The sequence below is a fragment of the Corvus hawaiiensis genome, chromosome 5 (assembly GCF_020740725.1).
Source record: "Corvus hawaiiensis isolate bCorHaw1 chromosome 5, bCorHaw1.pri.cur, whole genome shotgun sequence".
Taxonomy (NCBI): domain Eukaryota; kingdom Metazoa; phylum Chordata; class Aves; order Passeriformes; family Corvidae; genus Corvus; species Corvus hawaiiensis.
The window spans coordinates 9,429,239-9,451,548 of record NC_063217.1 but is presented as its reverse complement, the minus strand read 5'-3'; the positions used below and the strand labels follow the sequence as shown (position 1 = coordinate 9,451,548).

Below are 22,310 nucleotides of genomic sequence, written 5' to 3'. Positions count from 1 at the left end.
CTCCTTACATTCCAATAAAGTGGAAAGGGTTAGACAACAGGCCCTCGGAAGTCAGGGACACAGACAATTACATCATCCCTCCTACTAAATACTCACAAGAACTGGTAATTCTGGAAGAAATCCCTGCTGGATACCTGATAATCTCCCATCTGACACCACTGTGAAGAGATTAAAGGACCAGGATTGTCTTTTTCTTTTTAATTCACAGAATATTGTGCAGCCAGACAGAGGCCATCAGCACAGTCATCCTAAAGGTCACTCTACCTAAGTCACATGACATTTGGCAATGCTTCCATCAATACTGTTTGCAGCATACGAACAAGTACCGGGTTTTGTCAATCAGTCAGAGTTCTGACTGTCCCTTTCCAAATCACTATATCCCCGACAAGCTTTATCAATATAATTTTATGTTTTCTTCCAACTAACACAAAAAGAAAAACAGCATTACCACAATTTCCTATAGCCTACTAGCAAACCCATTACTGAAGGTTTTCCATGACAAAAAGCTGGAAGATCCATGTCATCTGGGAACAAAAATACTCCTATTGCATTTGAACCTAACAAGCTGAAGTCCCCCATACTTTTTCAAAAGCAGTGAACAGTAGGTGCAGTGCTGCCCCACCCTGAAGATAAAACTGCCCAGCTGTCTCCATGGCCCTGCCCATGCTCCTTCTTAAGGAAGATGAACATGTCCAAGCAAGTGTTAATAATGCCATAGCGGATCTGACTGCAGTCTCTGGTGGTTAATGGCTAATTGCCTTCCAGCAGAGAAGGATCACTACAGGAGAAAGCAACAGATCCCTGATGCCATGAAAAGTGTCTATGCTTGCAAATCCCAACTTGTTACTTTATCTTCCTTTGAACCTAAAACTGTCTTACCTCACAAAAACTGAGAAGTATCAGAATCTCAATTTCTACCATGCTTACATTTATAAACATATACTAGAAAAATATGTAACATCTACCATACAGAAATACATGTTGTATTGCAAGAAATGAAAGATTTTACCCTTGGAGGGGCAGGAGGGGGAAGAGAAACCTAAACTTACACTTTTGTCCAACTGTCAAGCTTTACTTTGCAAACTGCAGCATCACTATTTGTACAAATGGCAGCTGCAGCTGATGATCCATTTCCTCACAGCATCATAAGTAGAGGAAAAATTCACTTCCACAGTAAAATAAAATTATTTTGGTTATTAAAACTAATTTTTAAAAATCTACATTTAAGCTTGAGTAAGTTAAAACAGCACTTAGCGTAGAAATATTACAGCCTACTTAGCGTAACAAATAATGACACTACAGCAAAGAAATGGTGAAGATAGTAAGAATCAAAGCCCTACATTTTGAAGGAAAATTTAAATACCAGTCAGAAAGCTGCAAACCATAACATAAGCTTGTGTTCATCTTCTTTATAATTATGTCTTCATTTTTCTCAAAGAAAAATGCTTTTAAACAGAACAAAACTCAACCAACTACAATACACAGGAGGCTATCAGCTCTTAAATTGCGGGAAACTAAGACAATACAGCATGCCTATACTTGTGCAACCAATTACTTGGCTAAATAAGACCATTTATTCAGATTAAAGACAGCAGAATTAATATCCTTATCTCCTTAATATTTTGCATTGCATTGATCTGAGGTACTGCATGTAAATTAAGAATACATTACTAGAAATTGGTTACTTTTTAAGAAGTATAGTCGTGCACATGCATATTTAATTATTTGTATTGATGATTCCATAATTTCTTCTCTTTCATTATATTCAATTCATTATTCATAGTTCACATTTCCAACTGTCAGAATTTTTCAATTCCCATCTCCAAATCAAAAAACTGCACATCTTAAAGGTGCATTGACACTGAAAAGCGTCTCGTGCTGTATTTGCAACCAAAGAGCCTTTCTCAGATTAATCCTCTATCATGACTGGAAGTGAACAGGGATTTTGTTATACCAGTGGCTGATGCTCATCACTACAACTGTGAAAAGGAAACATGATTCCAAGATGCATCACACTGTTTTCAAGAGACACTGGGAAGGATGGATTAGTGCTGCTTCACAGCTCTCTGGAGGAGACCTCATTTGATCAACCACCTTCAAGAAATGCCTAACTGGAACAGACATGGTGACAGCCAAACTGGGTCGTCAGCAAGAGACCTGGCTCATTTAGCTTAGCAAAGCAATGCTGTTCTCTCTGAGGGTACTGGAGATAGGCAGAAAACAACAATTAAACTGAGCACAGGGAAGCAGAGTCAAGTGTCCTGGAATACATTCAAACTGAAGGACAAGACTATCAGTCACAGCATGAAGGATATGAAGCAGAAGTGAAGATACAGACAGTGAAGATCTATTTCAAATGAAGTTGAATCAGTTAGTGAAAGGCATTTTACATATTTCTACAGATAGGCAGAATCAAAACAGCTGCCCAGATCCCTTCACATTTTTGTCACCATTCACATGAAAAAGCTTTGCAGCCACCCAAATACATCTGCAACTCAACTATAACGTAAGAGCTGCCTTTGTCTTCTGGGTGGTTTTTTCAGCAACAAGGGAGAGGAAGGGAAATTTGTCTACCAGAGTTTTTACAAAGCTCTTGCATACCTTTTAACACTGCATTTAAAATAAAAAGCAAAAACAAATTAGTATTTTGTGTAAAGGTATGGATAATTTACAAGGTAAAGCAAACTTGAAAACCTGAAACCAAATTAAAATCATAGGGGGAGGAAATCAGGTCTTTTACTGGTGGATGTGCAGGAATTAACCGTATTTAATGAGTTTTCAGCGCAGCATTAAATGCTATCCCCTAGCTGACAAGTGAAATGGCAGCAAGTACACAAAATAACAGAACTAATTTAAGTGCAGACAAGCTTAGGCTTGAGTGAAAACATACTTGTATCTGTAATACTCGCATGTGCAGCTACCAAGAACCAAGCCTTTCAGTGGAAAAAGAGAGGGAAGGAAATTTTGTTTTAATTACACACATTACAAATTCTTTAGAAGCACATGTCCCTTCCCACATGCAATACTTCCCTTCTTTGTAGCTAAATATGACACAGCAGAACACAGCCAATCCACCTCCTACCAGGATTCTGCCTTTTCTGTTCTAGGAATATGTTCAACATTTTCCCAGTGATTTTGCAGCCGCATGTGCTAAAAAAAGATATCAAAAGCTAATAATGAACACGATTCAAGCATTCATTTTCCCAAGCACAATGAGCAAAGTGTTCTGAGCAGGTAGTTAAAACACCCCAAAATTCTCTCAACTAGCCCTGACAGGTAACAACCATGCATACAATTTTTTTTCCTAGTCAGAGTTGTTAGAGCTTTAATCTGTTGTTTCAACTTCAATACTAAACATAAATATGTAAAATTAATAGGATTACACACAACCAACCCAACCCCAAGATGTGCTAGCAGTTTCTTTATGAAGAGTAGAAAGCACTCATCCAAAGGCAAGCTTAAGATGTGTAAGACCACGTTTAGGAATTAACTACCTGACTATGTATATGTAACTTCAATGCAAAAACTGTAGATGCCCTATTCCTGGAATTATGCTACAAGAAAATGACCCCACCTGTTAACTCTTTAAGAGTTAAACATACACCCTCCTGGCAGCAAAATCTCATAAAGCATTGAGGAAAGCCACATTCTGGACATGGGAGAGGCCATTTTCAGAATGATCCACCAAATGCAATTTCTAAAACTAGCCATGTTTTTCCCACAACAGATAAAAAGAAATGGCAGGCAAATTGCATATGCTGTACTAGAATATGACACTGAGAGTACAAGCCAGAGAAATAATTCTCTATTTCTAAGCTGTTTCAATTCTGCAGAAATCAGCATCAGTAAGAAGCAGAATCCTAGTTTAGTAGTTAAGAGCAATCAGCAAAATTACGGGAGAAGATGCAGCAAGTAAGCTTTAACATCAGAACTGCACTCAAAGGTTGTGTTTCTAACAATTCACTACAGAGTTAATAAAACTCCAAGTTAAGCCAATATCCACAAAAGATTACCTCAGTCCTTGCATTTCCTTATCCTCAAACTGCTGAGCTCTCAATGCTCACCATACACACATACATCACATCACATACTAGTTTCTTATGGACATGTGAAATACACAACTGAAACACATGTTTTGCTTCAAGTACCACCATGGGAGGGACCAGACACTTACTGAATCAAATGAGGAAATGTATAAAGCTTGAAGTCCTTTGACCCAAATTTACTGCTGCAACTTAAGAAGCAGAGATCAGAGTCCAGGAGTTGATTCAGCTATCCCTCACCAAAATGCAGGGGTGTAAATGGCAGGAAGACAATCATGATCCCAACACACATATAAGGAACAAAATATGAAAGTGGCATCTCCAAAACTTTCATCTGAAATGTTCCCTGACCCAAGAATGAAAAGGTTATAATGAGACAGAGAGACAAATTTATATCTTGGACTGGATTTGTAGGAACACTTGCCTATATTTCCTGTATCAAGGAAGATTACAAGGAAAACAGACAGTGCACTAAGTTCTACATTACAGATTCTTAGAAAGTGGTTTTGAGATTTGGATTGTGTGGTTTGTTTTTGGGGGTGAGGCATTAAGGAGAAGCAAGAGGCAGCTGAGCTGAGACATCTGTGACTGCAAAGTCTTTAAGGCAATTCAAGAGGAGAGTGCAAAAGACAAAGCCAAGTAAACAGCTGTATCAGAAAAAACACCATAGAGAACAAGCTGTATACTGGCCCTACTTGGGTGTATACTGCTCCAGATGTTCTTTGCTTCTCTCAGACCCAAGAAAATAAAAGCTGTTCAATGTTCATTCATCACACCAACTGCTCTTTATGGATACTACTAACAACAACTGAGAACAAGTAAGATGCTCACAATCAGCTCTCCACACCCTAACGCTGTCAGGAACAAACTCTCCTTGCAGATGACCCCATGAGTTTGAAAATGCTATCAAAGGACAGCTTTGGCCCCTCCGACCATGTGATGAGGTTCCATGTTCTGGTAGTTGATAATGCAGAAGATTACAAGGAACTAACATACAAAAAAAGCCTTTCCTGGTTGTTAACTTGAGGGAAGACTATTTTTCACTAGAATCATGAGCAAAACATCAGGAGTCCAAAGATGATATACCAGGGCAAGAGCCTAGAAGCAAGGACAAGTAATTATTCACAGAAGTTCATAAAATCCAAGTAACCAATCCATCAGTCTTAGACAAATGCATACTAAGGTATAAAGCATAAGAAAAGGAGCTAGAATTCTGTGAATGAGATTGAGACTATGATCTACTCCATAAGAGTCCCTTTCCCACTGGAATATTAACACAAAGAGGATCCAGACAGTTCACAGAAAAAAAACCACAACAAAAACCTAAACACACAAACAAAAACCCAAACCAAACAAATCCAAGTGCTGAGGAGGGTTATGCCCTATAGCCAAAGGATACAAGCAGAAAAAGGTATCCTGAAACTCTGCAAATAATAAAAGGAGGAAAGCACAAGTGCTATCAAGCTGCAAGCTTACTAGAGACCATCAAAAAAGGCCAACAGACAGATGATACTCTTTCTGAAAGGGGAAAAAAAAAAACACTCCTCGTTACAAGGAGATAACAAGAACCTAGGCACCTACTGGGAATGATTCAAGGAATTTAATTTTTAAAACACAGAAAGCAACTGGAGACACTTCCTTTAGCTGTAGCTGCAAAAAAAAAAAAAAAAAAGTAATTGACAGTAAACAATAAGAGACAGTTTCACTGGAAGTGAACCATCAATTCAATGGCTACTAAAGAGGGAAAGGAAGGAAGAACAGCAAGAGACAGATTTCACATCACCAAATAAGAGTTCACACAAGACAAGTCTACAGCAAGGAAGAGCTAATTCTCAAATGACACAATAGAAACAAACAAATTCAAGAAAACCAAGCACAGCAAGAGAACAGAAAACATAGCAAGAGAATAATGACTCAGAAAAAGGACACATAAAGGGAGTAACAAGCTTAACAATGGCAAGAGAATAAGAGGGACAAGTATAAAAGGCTAAAGGCATAAAATGAAGTAATTCTTACAAAACAGCTTGAGGCTACTAAGAAATCATTCTATCACTATGCTACTACTACTACTAGAATTTCTCCATTACTGAATGAACAGAGAAAACAGATTGATGAAGAAAAAGTCCTCACCAAAGAGATCAACTACAAGCAGGTGACCAGCACAATTAGCACAAGTAAATGAGTAAAAATATCCACCCAGAATCAGCTGACTATTGGAAACAGCCATACTTATATTTTTTCCAAGTAGGCTAGACCTGATAACATTCAAGAAACTTCCTCAGGAAATCCTTTGAGCCACCTCAAAATCAATAATCCTATCTTTGAAAACTTAGGGAGGATGCCTTAGATAATCAGAAGCTTAGAAAAAGGTGAACTATTTAAACCCTTTCTTTAAAACAAAGAAACAACCTCACCCCTCAAAGAAAACCCAACCCTCCACCCAAAAAATATTTTAAAAACACCCAAAAATTGACAGAGGAAAAAAAAGGATAGTGAAGATAGAAACACCTGAGGAATGGTTTGTCTTCACCTCCCAGGAAAGTTAAATATATCCAAACAAAATTTTTAAGCACTTAGATGATATGGAGAGCAGTAACAGCCACCTTGCTTGTGGTCAAACCAGTAAAATTTTCTTCAGTGAAAGAGTTACACAGGGGAGGAAGAATAAATGTCATTATTTACTTGATTAATGTTCTTGACAGCCTTAACTACTGAAACTTTCTCATGACCAAACTAAATAGTAAGATCTTGACAATTACCATGAATTTCCAAATAGACCTAAGTGACTGTATGCAAAAGAGCAGTCAACAAGGTCAGACTGTTGGAAAAAGCTAATGCTACCTTGGGATGCATAGCTTATGTGACACAGGACATAATCCTTTCACCTAATACTGCTCCAGTAAGTGTCAGAGGGACAACTGTAACTCATTCTGAACACAGGTCTTCAAGCCAGACAGGGACAGCTAGAGAAATGCCACAACAGAATTACCACCAGACACAGACAGTATCACCTGAAAGGCTGAAAGAACTGGGGACACCAACCTTACAGACCAAAATACTGAGGGGAGAGAGGAAGAGTCAGTTCTGTCTATCCACAGCAAACAGAATAAGCAATAAAATGTTTGACTTGCAGCAAGGGAGATTTCTATGCAATAGAAAATTAACAGCAAAGTAGTTAAGAGTGAAAATAGGCTGCTTCGTGAGGTTGTGGAGTCTCCATCAAATAGGTCATTTTAAGAGCAGGTTATACAAACAAGTAACAAAAGTAGAATCAGTACTGTCTCCACTGGCCAGAAGACAGAGAGATGAACAAGATAAAAATAAGGATGGAAAAAACCTTGAAGTTAAGACTTTATAGCACTGATAAGATATTCTGGAATATTATATTCAACTTCAGTGTCAGTTTTAAGGAGCTGGTTTAAAGATAGTTGCTTGGATTTGTGTCTACTTCCTAGACTGCAATTAAAAAACCCCAAAACAACAACAACAACTCAACAAAAAAACACAACAAAATGATCTTAAAGAAAATCAATTGCATTTTTCAGACAAATCATCCACCTTTTAATATGTATCAAGATATATAATTACAAATACTAATGTGCTTTAACATTTTAAAAGAAGATTAAAAGCTCAAGAATTAGTGGAGTCCACCTCAGATGATTCACAAACAGGAAAAAACAGGCCCAAAAAGCTCAACTTCCCTGGAAGCTACCCAGCTCCTGATACACCGTGGTGGTCAGACTACCTCCCTACTCAGTGCCTGCTCACCAGTTACCCACACGTGCTCTTCTCTCACAAATGCACAAGTGTGATTAAGAAAATGGAAAAAAAAAGACAGCCTAATTAGGAGGATAAATCCACACAGTAGCAGTGCGACACACATCCTTTCTGCCTCTCCCACCCCTATTTATGGCAATATAGTGGAGTTGTAAGCCTCTCCAGTATAATTTCCCTCCACGTAGGCCAACTAGCTCAGGACGTCTAACAGCGAGGACTGGTTTTCCATGAAGAGGAGCTACTGACATCCTCCCTGTTCAACAGTGTCAGTCAAATTTTGCTTAAGAGGAAAAGAATCCCAACAGCATATTGGAAGATCAGACACAACAGGTGCCAGAAAGACATCATCTTCCAGTGATCCTCTCGTGCTTTAACAACAGGGATTCGTGCTCCACTAAACCCCAGGAAAGCCCACTAAGCAGAGACACCTACAAAAGAAATAATCATCAGACTTAACACCTTCCTGATCATGTAATAACACTCATTAATAGATTACTGCTATAGTTATGCAAACTCTCTCGTGCCACAAATATCCCCCTACACAAGATCCATTTTGGTGAAAAAGATTAAGACAAGGACACTAAAAATTTACTAGTCATAAATAAAAAGTCTAAAAAGCACCAATAAAGGCAGTCCATTGCATTAGCTAATTTTTGCTGATCATGAGTTAATACCAACACTAAAAAAACTTCGCATGTAACTTCAAAAAGTTACATTACTCAAGCACACTATACAAAGAATATATTTGTGGCAGAAGTGTCAGAGACAGGACAATGCAAGTAAAATAAAACAGTGAAGACTAACTTCCTGTTATAAAAAAGAAGGAAATACATGAGTAACAAAGAAACCATAGAAAAATTTGTTTCCATCAGAAGAATTCATCCCTAACTTGGGAAAAACAAAATATAAAAATACAATTATTTGGGAATTATTTTTTAATATTAGGGCAATACTTCATATACTGAGGGTTGGAGTGGGAGTGTTGATCTGCTGGAAGGTAGGAAGACTCTGCAAAGGAATCTGGACAGCTGGATCAGTGGGCCCAGTGGTCTGAGGTTCAACAAGGCCAAGTGCCAGGTCCTGCCCCTGGGTCACAACAACCCCTGCAGTGCTACAGGCTGGGGCAGAGTGGCTGGAAAGGGCACGGTGGAAAAGGACCTGGGGGTGCTGGTTGAGAGTGGCTGAACATGAACCAGGTGTGCCCAGGTAGCCAAGAAGGCCAAGGGCACCTGGCCTGGATCAGCAATAGTGTGTCCAGCAGGACCAGGGCAGTGACCATCACCCTGTACTCAGCGCTGGTGAGGAGGCCTCACCTTGAGTCCTGGGGTTCAGTTCTCAGCTGATCACTACAAGAAAGTCATTGAGGTCCAGAGAAGGGACATGGAGCTGGTGATGGGTCTAGAGGACAAGTCCCATGAAGAGTGGTTGAGGGTGAAGGGGTGTTTAGCCTGGAGGAGGCTCAGGGGTGACCTTACTGCTTTCTACAACTACCTGAAAGGAGGCTGTAGCCAGGTGGGGGTCAGTCTCTTCTTCCAGGCAACCAGCAACAGGACAAGAGGAAAAAGCCTCAAGCTGTGCCAGGGGAGGTTTAGGTTGGACATTAGGAGGAATTTCTTCATGAAAATGGTTGTTAAACATTGGAATGGACTGGCCATGGAAGTGGTAGAGTCACCATCCCTGAGGGTGTTCAAGAAATGACTGGACATGGCACTTAGTGCTATGGTTTAGCTGACATGGTGGTGATCAGTCAAAGGCTGGACTCCATAATCTCAGAGGTCTTTTCCAACCTAATTGACTGTGTGATTCTGTATCCTCCTTTTTGTAACATTGCACACTATTTATAAACTGTTTCACCAAGTGAAGACTCCATGTAAAAAGCTAATGATAAGGATGTTGACTTTCTCAGGATTATCACAAATATAAACAGGGTTGGGAGTAACTTTCTTTGGGTTTGTTTTTTTTTTTTACTGTTTTCAGTGCAACAGAGCTCTAACACCAGTTAGGATCCTCTAGTCTTTAGCAGATGAGACACAGACTACCGTGGACTTTTGCAGCTTAGTCATCAAATCATCAGTAACACCTTACTGACTGAGAGGATGAGCCAATCTCACCAACAGGTAACACCATCAGGTGCAACCTGCTAACTTCAGAGTTTGTTTCAAAACTGGCTTCACCTGTAGACGAATGCTCATTTCTGTGACCTTAGTCCAAAGCCACAAAGACAAGCACACATTCAGACTTGTCTGAACATTCTACTTAAAGAATAAATTACCACAGGCCATTACTACCAATGTCTTAAATTTCTAGGGATCAGAACAATCCCCTAAACCTTATACAATCACTAGATTTTTCACCTGACTAAAAATGAAAACATAGGCTCAGAATGACTTTAAATGTTGACAGAAGACTGTTCCTCTTCATTTTTTAAGATACAGCCATCAAGTTTACAAAAAACCTACAACAAGCAGTCAAAATAATATTCAATATGTGATTGTCATAATTTCCACATAATTCTGAAAAGCAGTAAGGTCACCAATGACAGTACTTCCAAATACAGTAAATAATAATTAACATTTAACTTAGTTCCTATGCAATGTTTCTCAGTACACAGTTCCATATCCTCCTACATAAGGTTTCAAACCTGTAACTAGTGGATACTGTACCAGTATGGCAGCCTGTTTTCCACACAGAAAAAAAAGTAACTGTAATTTTTTTCCTTTGAAAGCATAAGAATCTTTTTTGAAAGCTTCTTTATATTAAAAATGATGGAACTTTAATTTTAATTATTCTTGTGGTTCAGACTCTTATGATGCTAAAAAAGCCCCAACCTAGTCAGCTTCAGGCCATTGCTGCAAGCTGTCTCAAATCACAGCAGAGACCAGTACAATTCCCTGCAGACTCCTTTAAAAGAAGTGGAGAATGACAGTATAGTGGAGACAAATCTTGGGAGTAGCCAGTAAAAAAAGTGAAGATAAAACAAAGATGATCACACAGATAAAACTGAGAAGTTTCTTTGACAGTAAAGGAGAGTTCCATCTCTTGCTGGGTGATAAAGTAAAACCTTAATTCATCTGAAGCTTATTCCAGTGAAGGTTTGGGTTTCAACTACACTTTAGCTACAGCCACATAGATAAGGCCATTTAAAAAAAAATTGTGAAAAACATCTAGTGAACCTCAGCTAAAACACTAGCTTGCCATCTGTTGGGGCAGCAGCTTATTGAAGATAAGCAGCCTGGAAGCATTATGGCAATTAAGAAATCTTTTGGTCATTAACTCCACACCAATTAAACACTAAAGGCTGGCAGAACCATTCTGTGGCTCAGAACTGCATTTTAAGGCAAACTCTTCTGTTCCCAATGACTGGTTTCATGATGAGACACGGTGTGGCAAAGAACCTTTAAACATTTACTGAGATACTTCTTTGTCCACTGGTAGCCCACATATGTGCGTGTTCTCCTACTCAAAAATAATTTCCGTGCACACATACAAAGTACTTACTTCATTCCTACACTTACATGGCAACCTCTTTAACCCACATTCAAAAATACCATGTTTCAAAAAGCCTCAGTTCATGTACACACACATCCTCACTCACTGCATCTGTCCATATAAGCGTCTCTGGGCTTGCATCACCATTAGTGTTATCCAAATTCAGAACCTCATATCTATCTCTGTGAAATATTCCCTACAATACGTTTGAAATAGTCAACTGTTGGGTTTAATATGGTTATAGAATTTGAAAGAGGTTCCTTAACTTGCTGTTATATTTATAAACTAACAAAAGTCTGCCTATGACAACATGCTTTACTCAAGGCATTCTTAAATTAAACTACCAATCTCAGTGGATAAAAACACCTAATATTAGAAATATCTGAAATACCGTTCAGCCTCGAGAAGAAGAGAAGACTGAGAGGGTACATCTTATCAGTGTCTATAAGCATCAGAAAGGAGGGTGTCAAGCAGATGGAGCCAGGTTCTACTCAGTGGTGCCAGGCAATAGGACAAGAGGCAAGAGAGGCAAGAGGTGGAAACTGATGCATAGGAAGTTCCACCTGAACAAGAGAAAGAACTTCTTCACTGTGCAGGTTACTGAGCCCTGGAACAGGCTGCCCAGAGAGGCTGTGGAGTCTCCCTCACTGGAGATATTCAATCACTATCTGGAAACAATCTGGTGCAATGTGCTCTAGGAAGACCCTACTCGAGCAGGCAGGTTGGACCAGATGACCCCACCAGTGGTCTCATCCAACTTCAGCAATTCTGTGTACAATTCAATGGTATCATCACATTCCCATCTTAGGAAGACTTCTGCTCTGACAGCTAAAGTTTCTATTTCTGCACACAGGGAAAGAAACAAACAAACAAACCCAAAAACACCCCACCACCAAAAACCAGAAAACAAGCTTTGGTATTAAAAAAAAAAAAAAATCTTAGTTTAAAACCATAATTATTTTAGCCCCGAAACACAGAAGAAATCACAAATTTGCAGTGCCCACAGTTAGTGTACTGACTTCAACCACATCAACAAACAGCTGTTTGTACTAGTTCTCTCACTTTGAAAAGAGCCTCAAAGAGAGAAGTGGGTGGCAGAGTGTGTTCAAGTCTGGCACCCCTGCCTAAAGCCGCATCTTTTGCTTGTAAGGAGCCATCATTGATGCAGTTTGACAGCACAAAGCTGAAAGCTGACCAGGAGTCAAGGTAGTGCCTTATCACACTTTAGAACACTACGTGTACATTACGTTTAATACTGTTTCCAACATATTTCAACACTATATACATAATGAGATATGTCCTAATACACACTTTAGAGTCATGGCTTGCATTAATTAACAGACTTTCAGAAAAAGGATTCAACTGACAGCCTTCTTTTCCTTACCTCACTTTACAATGCTGGTATCATGACAGACACTCAAAACCTGAGGGACATGACCAGAACTTCTCAGACAAATTCAAAAAACAAGTCTACATCATGCTGTGCTTAGCTAGCATGTTCAAGAGTCTCTTTTTTTCTTGAACTCGCTTGCCCATTTCAAAAGGCCAAGCATAGCTCATGTAACATCAATAACGCTTGCTCTTTTACTGCTTTCTCCCCGCATTCACATTAACTCATCTCCTTCATCCAAAAGGAAAAAAAAGACCCATTTTAGTTTTATTCTATCCTTTGAAAGACCCCACCCTCATTCACTACCCACACACTTCTGTTAACTTACCAGGCCTGTAACTGCCACCTGTTTCTTCTGACATACGAGAATAAAAGCAGACCAAAAAAGACCAGTCCCCAAGAAAGCAGTGGGTTTTCTACATATGAAGTACATAAAAAGATGCTGCTTCAGGGCCTTGCTCAGGTGTCAGTCTAGCTGGCAAATATCCATGTTTATAGCTTCTGAATGATTGTTGGTGGTAAAGAAAGAACATTCAATGGGTAGAGCTCAACACTAACACTGAGTTATCCTGCACTAGCTCTGGCAGCAGCCAGCTCTGCCAGCACACAGCTGTGCTGAGCCCACCTGAGAGGAAAATTACTACCGTAAGTCCAGATCATGTATTAGCTTAGATGACCAATTTTTGATAACAGCTGGCTCAGGAGATAGATGGTCATAACACGACACGGATATGCATTTCCCCCCTTCTCAACAGCTTTATGAGTGTTACAACTAAATGAGATTCCCAGTACTGTAAAACTTCTTTCAGCTTCTGATGCTGTAGAGAAACATGCCTACTACTATACTCTTTACTCTCCAGTACCCTTTCTGAGGACTAATTTCAGAGGCTACTTCTGCTATGCCTGCAGGTTTCCTAAAGGAGGTGAAACCTTAAGGGGGAAGGGAAAAGATAACTACAAAAAAACATATCTCACAATTAATTCACTGTTGTCCACAGAAGTCTAAGTAGTAAAACCCTTAGTGTAGACTTCAGTTGCCAGTGTTTCTATTCCTAATTCAGAAAACTACAAATAGTTATGGGTCCATGGAGCCCTTACATTTTTAAACGGCAATTGCTGGATTTAATTACTACAGATAACTTATCAACCATATATTATTTAATAAACAGATATCAATCACTAGAGTTGTATATGCCAGTGATACATGCATGTGTTAATACCCCATCTTTTAAAAGTTCATGTCTACAGCACATGTACAGGTTTGTGACATAAACCAACCACTACCCAGTTCTCTACACAGTTTGGTCTTGCTTTAAGTAGAGAAGCTACTACTTCCAAAAAGAGCAACAACTGACTTAAGAATCAAAGTGAGCAAAGCTGACATTGCAATGCAAGCCATGACTAAACAATCACTTTTGCTATTGTAGGCATAATTAATATCTAAAAGAATAAAGATGGGCATCTGAAAATTTACATCTAGAACAGTGAAGTCTCCTGTGCTGCCAGCCAGACGCTTCTATCCAGCCTGCTACCTTTCCCTGGAGAAGACAAGAAATAGCTATTTAGAGCAGCAAACACTGCCCCAACAGCTGATCACATCCTCCATCTGTCTGCAGCTCAACACAGACCACTGAACTGCTGCCAAAGCAGTTAAAGGAAAAAAAAAAAAAAAAAAAAACAGCAGCTTTTTCCTAAGAGCAACTGCCACCCATGCACCCTCCCAGAAATTAGTCCTCACTGCCTGTTGTGGCCCCTCCTGGACCACAAGACGCCAGCCACATTCTAAGAGGAGTAGGAGATGAGTCCATAAGAGAGCCCTGAAGTCCACATGCCATAACTGATAAGTCTGCTCAAGATCCAGGCAGTCCACAGATCAGGACTTCAAAATAATTACTTCTGTGACCTTGTAAAAATTATTTACCTGGATGATTGTGGTCTCATGTTTTTGAACATCCTTCACAAGTAACCACCTGACAAAGCTACCACAAGACGACTTCAACAGATCAGTGTGTGAAAGGAGGACAATTGTAAAGATCTACTGTGCATGAGGACTTAACGTTGTGATGTTCCACCCTAAGTAACAATACAGAGGCACCTACAACCTATTGTGTTTTATTCCTCTAGGCCTGAGGAGGGACTGTGCATAGGAATATTTCATGGAAGTACCCAAAGATTTTCTTCTGAAAAATGTACAGTGGAGTAAATCTTATGTTTCCTCCTTATAAAAGAACAAAGTTACTCCTTAAGTTTTAAGATATGACCTGAGGGACCACTTAACATAACCTTTTTGAGCTCAAACTTTCTTTTGTTTTTAAAGAGGAAAAAACCATAACTGAGTAAGCAGGTAGAGGCTACGCATGGCCTCCTACGTAGATTTTTCATCACATTATGCAACTTCAGGCACTCAGCTTGTACCAAAATCTTCCAGGCTTCCCTTCATAAAGAGTGGAGAGAGATGGCCACTCTACAGAGTGATGCAGAACAGGAAGGCCTTCCTCTCAGATGCCTGAGTGGGTTCTATCATCACTAGGAATTTTGAGATGGAGAGAACTATCTTTGTGGCTTTTGCACAAGAAGGCTGATTATTTAAGAACATGGTTAAAGTACCCACCCCAAGGAATTTTTTCACCAGTGCTATCACCAGTCCAACATGAACAACTTCAGTTCAACAGCCTGGAACAGGCTCATAGGCAGCCCCATTAATTTTCCCCCTAAAATCCACTTTGCAAAACAGCGCCTGGACTAACTTCTGCATCACTAAAGCAGCTGTACATTCACTATTAAAAAAACTAAATATCAAGAAAATATTTAGGAAAAAATATTTACCTCAGGTAAATGCTATGTTGCTCGGACCTATCTTTAATAGTATTTCTGGTGTGTTTTCTCACAGGCGAGGAGGTGAAGGTCAGTAATGTCATAGGCTGCCTTCAATTTTTACAACACAAAATTAAGTAATTATTGTGTCAAAAAAAAAAAAAAAGGCATATTTATTCAATTGCATTTTTAGATAAGCCTCAAGTTGGGCAGTTCCCATAATACCATTAAGAGTGACATCAAAAATGTCATTTCCCTGTTGAACTCTTCATTTGCAGCAAAGAAGGAACCAAACTGCAGTATTCTTCTAGACATTTAACTCAAAATTTTCATTATGTTTAATTATCCTAAGAAAATTCCACATATGGAATATTCTTTCTCAGAACAGACTAGTCCAAAGCCACCTTGGTCACCATTAAAATTTAAAAAAAATATATCAGAAGAAAGTAAAATGTAGGGACTGTTTTTCATTACCTTAATAAAAGGGGATATATGACCTCCCTTCCCACCAGCGAAGGAGCCCCAATAAATATTAAACCTTCTTTGATTACTCAGATCCATATAAACCCAGAACACTACCCAGCACTGCCCATTCATGAAGTCCTGTACATCCTAAGCAAAGCAAGTTTATTTCCCAGTTATTTCTCCCAATCACTTCTCCACCACAGGTCTTCAGCGGACCTGAATTTGTTCAGGACCAGCCTTGCTACACACACGTATCAGGGTCTAAACATTAGTCTCACAGGCACCAAGCACCACCAAATGAATCTCCACATCCACTCAGCTCTCCTTGCCAGGCCAGAAGAGGCTGATTGGACCTCTCACTGTAAAGGAGAAAGGATCCAAGACTCCCCCTCAAGATGGGACACCACTACAACATAGTAACAGGATAAATGCCGTAACCGAGAAAATAATGTAATATGAAATACCTAAATAAAGCTTGCAGGAGAAGAACTGGACAAGAACCCTGAATATTCTCATCAATATACACCTATTTCAGAACCAACTTTTCAAACTAATCTAGCTCCAAATTAAATCAACAAAGTTTTGCTTTCACAGTCAGGAAACAAAAGGGAAGAGGGAAGGGAGTCACTATGTATTTTAGAGTAAAAAAATCTTCTCTCTCTCAGTCTTTCACAAACATTTTGCAGCCAATACAGCAAGGGAAAAAAAATCGTCTGCCTTCACACCCAGAATCGAATGTCTCCTAACAAAGCCAAAGGAGGATCCTTACCTCATACGGATTAAGACACCACTGAACCAGATGCCATTTTTTCAGACACACTTTTGGTATGTTTCATTTAACAATCCACAACCAATTATTCTCATTATCAGTTGACCATGATTTTGCAGGTGCAGGAGGTGGAGAGAAATGGAGTGCTCAGGGACTGGATATACATCAAGGTCATGACTGCACACAGGCACACACTTCCCAGGAGCAGCATTACGAGATCTGACCCAATCACCGGTACGTGTGCCTGTGGTCTCAGGTCTATTAGCTGAAAAATGCCTTAACTGAGCATGGGAAGAAGCTACGAAAGAACTAATCATGTGAATGTTATGTAACCACTAAGCTTGCTTTTTAAGTTTGAAATGTTCTGTTTAGATTCTCCTTCTAAATTAGCAAGTTAACTCAACCATACCATCTAAAGCAAATCCTAATAGTTTTATCCCACTCTGTTTCATCTCCTTTTATTTAAAAAAGCAGAGCATAAGCTCTTCAGGGCAGGCACTGCATGTCTATTAAAAAAAAAAAAAATTAAAAATGAGTGAACTACCTTTAGTCAGAGGAACAAATTTACTACCTGACTGTCAAAAAGGCTTACTTTTCTTCAAGTCAGTGTTAAGAGTGTTTGTAAGAACCTGCTTCCTCAGCCTGAGGAGCAGAGGTTATAATACTGTTTTATTAGTTGGCATTTATCTAGTTTACCTGAGCCTTGACAAAAATTGGCCAAAATAAGTTTGCTTTTGGAGAGGAGGCCCTCCAAAAGCACAAAAGCTAGTTATTTGCTGAACTTCTGAGCTCCTGACAAAGCTCCTTTTTTGAATGTTTCCTTCCTTTTGAGTGTTAGAATCATGGAAGGAGAGGAGAGAACAGGGAAAATCTCCAATCACAAATCAAACACAGATATCAGTAAAATGCAACAAGCTACAAAGCTGCTGAAGAAACTGGCAATGGATAGTCTACATATAGACTCTCTATTTAAAAAACAGTACCCCATGATAAAGAAATAGTCCACTGAAGTATTCTATAAAATTCTAAAACAGCTCTCAAATGTAAGAAGATTTAATACATTACTACACTTGACATACAATACTTCGAAAAATGCACGTGAGAGAATTGTAAAATGGCTACTAAATGACTCCCTTTAATAGCACAAAATTTGTCAGGCCTGTAACAAAAAGTACTTCTGCAGCTGATCAGCTACTGACACACCACTCTTCACCCCAAAATACCTGAAGATAGCAAAGAATGACCTATTTCACTATAGCGTATGCATGAACTATGCAGTGGTTGCTAAAGATAATCAAATGCCTCTCACAACATCAATAATCCAACTGTCAATCAAAAATTTATAGGATCAAATTAAGAAAGCCTGATGCAATGCATTACTGAATTAAACCAAAACCAAACAAAACAGAAAGTAAGATCTATTTCTATAAATAAGCATATTAGAAGAAAAAATGCTAGGAGTCCTGCAGCAGCACTGGACAACTAAGGGACTTGGTTTCCAGTTCCAGTTAAAGTTGACACAGTTACAGGTTTCCAAACTGAGACTCCCTTGCGGTGATAGACTGCCAAAGCACCCTTAATTTCACTATCACTCCGAAACATCTGACAGTGCTTCAGAGGACGAATTCAGATGCTATAAAGCATGTGCATGGAATAACATACCTTCCAGGAAGATTCCATTAGAAGTTGCCCACTTGCATCCCAGAACAAGACTTAGCCTGTACTCTAAGGCAGAATTTAGCCTACAGTCTTAAAAAACCTCCAGATAAGATGTATGAAAACCTCAATTCAAATATATTTGTTAGCTCTAACAGGGTTAGCTAGAATTACAATACTGGCACATGAGCTTTTAGTTTGAACCATAAATACATTCATTTTTAAACTATATTTGATCTGTTTTATAAAGCAGGTTCAAGTATACATTATTCTGAATAATTACTGACACACAAGATAGGACCATTCCTTTAACATCCTGTTTCATTCTGTCTTTTAGACAAGTTTTGGAAGAAACACCTAACAGAACACTAGCACGAGGATGTGCCCACCCCATCCAGAATGGCTGCCCTAAAACCAGGTAAGTGACAAAAGCTGGAAACTACATGACAGCAATGAGAGCATGCGAACAAGTAGAACACACTATGCTGTGCAGCAAACACTCAATTCAGGGGGAGCTCATGGTTATATTTTACATATTTTCAAAGATTAAACATTTAAGTTTGTTCAGCAGAGAATTGGCTGATGACTTCTCTTATGCACCAAGGGAACTTCACAATATTCTGGGTAAGATGAAAGCAAAGCAAGTCTGGTTACTACTTTACAGCTATTAATGTGTTGCTTACTCTCCATCCAGCCAAAATAAACATTGCACCTAATTTAGAAGTGATCTGCCACGTAAAATACAGCTTTCTTTCTCAACTTCATCCAGAAAAAACATCTGCTAGTCTTTCACTTATAAAACCAAGTCTTGTTTTGACCATCTACCCTTAACTATCAAATTTTTACATGCCATTAAGGCGATTGTATTTGCACAACAGCAAGAGTCATGTAATGATGCTTTAAGATTTCACCTTTGCAACAAAATTATCACTGAACTTCTATGTAATGGCAATTTTCATGTCACAACCGTTGGAAAGCTATTGACGGTGTCAAGAAAGAGGTCACTGAAACCACTATGGAGGAAGAACACCAACTTTCAAGGAGCATTATGGGGTATAAGCATTTACCTTCCAAAAAACTGAGCACAGGGATTTACCTATCCTCAAAACCGTATTCCAATATGCTTACTGTTTGATTGATCAAGGTCTCTGCTGCAGGCTTATTCATCTACCTGATCTGTTTGTTTAACTGACTTAACTCCCCACTTGCCCATCAGTCTTCAGAACCACTTGTACCACACAACAAAGTGAAATTTGACAAATCACATACACATCTAAGAGTAGAGGCAAAAAAAGATCAATTAAGACAAAGTTACAAATGCATTAAGTCACATGTTGTGTGCACTTACAAAAGTACGCATAACATGTAAGCAAGTGTAATAGACAGATGTATTCTCCCAAAAATTTAGTGCTGAAACACTGTATTTAATTTTCAAGACATGAATACTTTCAGAGAGACTGAGAAATTTTATTAGGAACTACCTAGTCTGAAAGAAACAAGAAACATGAAGTAGGTAGACTAGCAGTGATTTTGGCTTTTAAGATAAATTTCAAAAAGATCCCATACGGTCTGATGAGAACCAAAGTTCTAGACTACACATAATGACAAGACACAAACATCAAAATATTGGGGGTAGTGGAACCACATCAATGTCCCATTTTGAGCATCACTTCACTGCTGGTTTTATTTCCCTTGGCATGATGTTTAACAATACCTAGGAACCTGTGCCGGTAAAAGCTTGTGATCTAAGATGTAAAACAAAACAAGATGCATCTTCTCGCTAGAGGTTTAGTTAGAACAGTGTTGAGTGATGACTTGCAAAGTTGTAAATAAAAACTTGCACACTTCTTTGCCATTATGTGCATCATTCTTCTGGATATTTAAGTCACATAAAAGCTACTGTCCCAAGAGGAAATTATGCCCAAAGTAAGTATCATATTAGGACAGACATACAGACATAGTTAATCTAAAGTACCTTGGAATTTGGGTAGCCAAGTATGAAAGAGTATGAACCCAAGTTTTAAAGGTGGGGGGGGGGGGGGAAAAGTCAACCTAAACCACCAGATTGTTGACCCAGCAAAATAGATGGGCACAAAACTACATGGAGAACAAAATAAACCCATTTGTTATATCATGGTATTTCGGACACACTACATCACAAAAGCCAATTCTTTAATTTCCCCTTCACATGCTCAACAAGTTTATGAGAGCAAGAGGAAATGGAGCAGGTGGTATGACATGCTCATGGAGGCCTGAAGATGCTGTCAGCAGGAAATGCTGCTGTAAATATGATACCTGAACACAAGCTCTGTGTTGATAACAAAAAACTTGAGGTAACCTTTATGAGAGAAAGGAACATGAACTTATTTGCTCTTTTGCTACTTGAACCAATACAATACCTTTTGAAGGGCTTAATCCTTGAGTATTTTTTCTTGGGGAAAAAAAAATCAATGAAACTATACAATCTGCTCCCAATAAATTTCACCGTAATATGAAATAATATAACAGATCTGAATTATTCCGAGGCACCAGAGTGCCAACCACAGTCCAAGCTACAATGAACCTTCTATGCTTAATAACGAAGTTGACTACCGCAAAAAGGGCTTAATAGTGAGAAAAAAAAAAAAAAAAAAAAAAAAAGAGATATACAGGTGTATTTTTGCTTTCTCAAGGCCTGCCCGCCTATTTCTTACAGCTCCTCCATTAAGGTGAGACCCCGGGGATGGGGACGCTGGAGCCGATTTCAGGACAAACCCGAGAACGACACGGCCCCGCGCAGCCGGCGCGGCCCTTCCCCCACAAAGGGTGGGGAGCCGAGGCCGCCGCCGAGCCCCGCCGCCCCCTCCCCGCCGCCCCAGGGCCCAGCCCCGCGACCCCCGCCGGAGCCCGAGCGGGCCGGGGGCACGGGGGGATGGCGCGGCGCAGCCCCCCGGCTGCCAGCGCGGGTGTGCGATGTCACCGCGCCCGCCCCGGCCCCGCTCACCTCGCCGTGTCCCGCCGCGGCCCCGGCGCCGCCCGGGGCTCCGTTGCCGCCGCCCGGCGCTGACAGCAGGGCGCCCACCGCGCCCGGCGGGGCGGGGGCCGCTCCCACCGCACCCCCGGCCTTGCCCAGCCCGCCGGTGCCGCCGCTGGGTCCCGGCCCACTGGTACTGCCGAGGCCGCCGCCCCGCTTGTTCTTCCGGCGCTTCGCTCCGCGCTTGGCGTCGGCCGGACTCATGGTGCTGACACCCGGGCACGGGAGGAGGGAGCGCCGGGGAGGAGGAGGAGGTGGGGGGAAGGGGCGCGGAGTCGCGCCGAGCGCCCGGGGGTGGCGAGGCCGGGCGGGGCCGGGCGGGGCCGGGGCTCCCCGGGCGGCACGGGCGGAGCGGGGCTGTCACGGCCGCGGGCACTCGCTCGGCCCCGGCGCCGCTGGGCAGAGTTACCGTCCAATATGGCGGACACAAGGGGAAAGTGATCCCCCTTTACGTTGGGGGGCTCCCCCTCGGCGCTGACGGGAACCCGCCGCGCGCGGCACGCTGGGAGGCGTAGTTCCACGCCTCGCCATAACCTATCACCGGTCCTGACGTCGGACTACAATTCCCAGCGTGCATCGCGACGCCCGCCTGGGCGCGGCGGGTGAGCTCATCCGTTCTCGCGGTGGCTGCTGGGAGTTGTAGTCCCCCGCGCTGCCGTTAGCCGTGCCGGCCAGCGTTGCCACCCCGGTCAAGGGACTACAGCGCCGCCCAAAAGCCACGTGACGCCTTAAAGGGGCCGCAGTGCTCGGGGATGAGGCATGAGGGGATGGTTTAGGCAAAGCCCCGCGTCAGGGGCCGCAGCCTGCCCGCCGCTCCGACATAACACAGCCCTTCAGTGTAGGGCTGCTTTGTCATCCTGTCTCTATGCAACCATCTCTCAGAACCACAAAGGC

The 22,310-nt window shown here is 40.8% G+C and overlaps 1 protein-coding gene across 3 annotated transcripts in view; it reads right to left on the bottom strand.

Moving 5' to 3' along the window:
* The window catches only part of FAM193A (family with sequence similarity 193 member A), a 78,309-nt gene extending 56,589 nt beyond the window's left edge, over positions 1–21,720 (bottom strand). For 2 of the 3 annotated variants that reach the window (XM_048304422.1, XM_048304424.1), the window contains exon 1: positions 21,387–21,719. In XM_048304422.1, the coding sequence (XP_048160379.1) occupies positions 21,387–21,620 (234 nt within the window). In that variant the 5' untranslated portion in view covers positions 21,621–21,719. Of the gene's footprint in view, positions 1–21,386 lie in introns of all 3 variants that reach the window. The other variant, XM_048304425.1, reaches the window with a different exon arrangement.
* Positions 21,721–22,310: the final 590 nt, after the last annotated feature.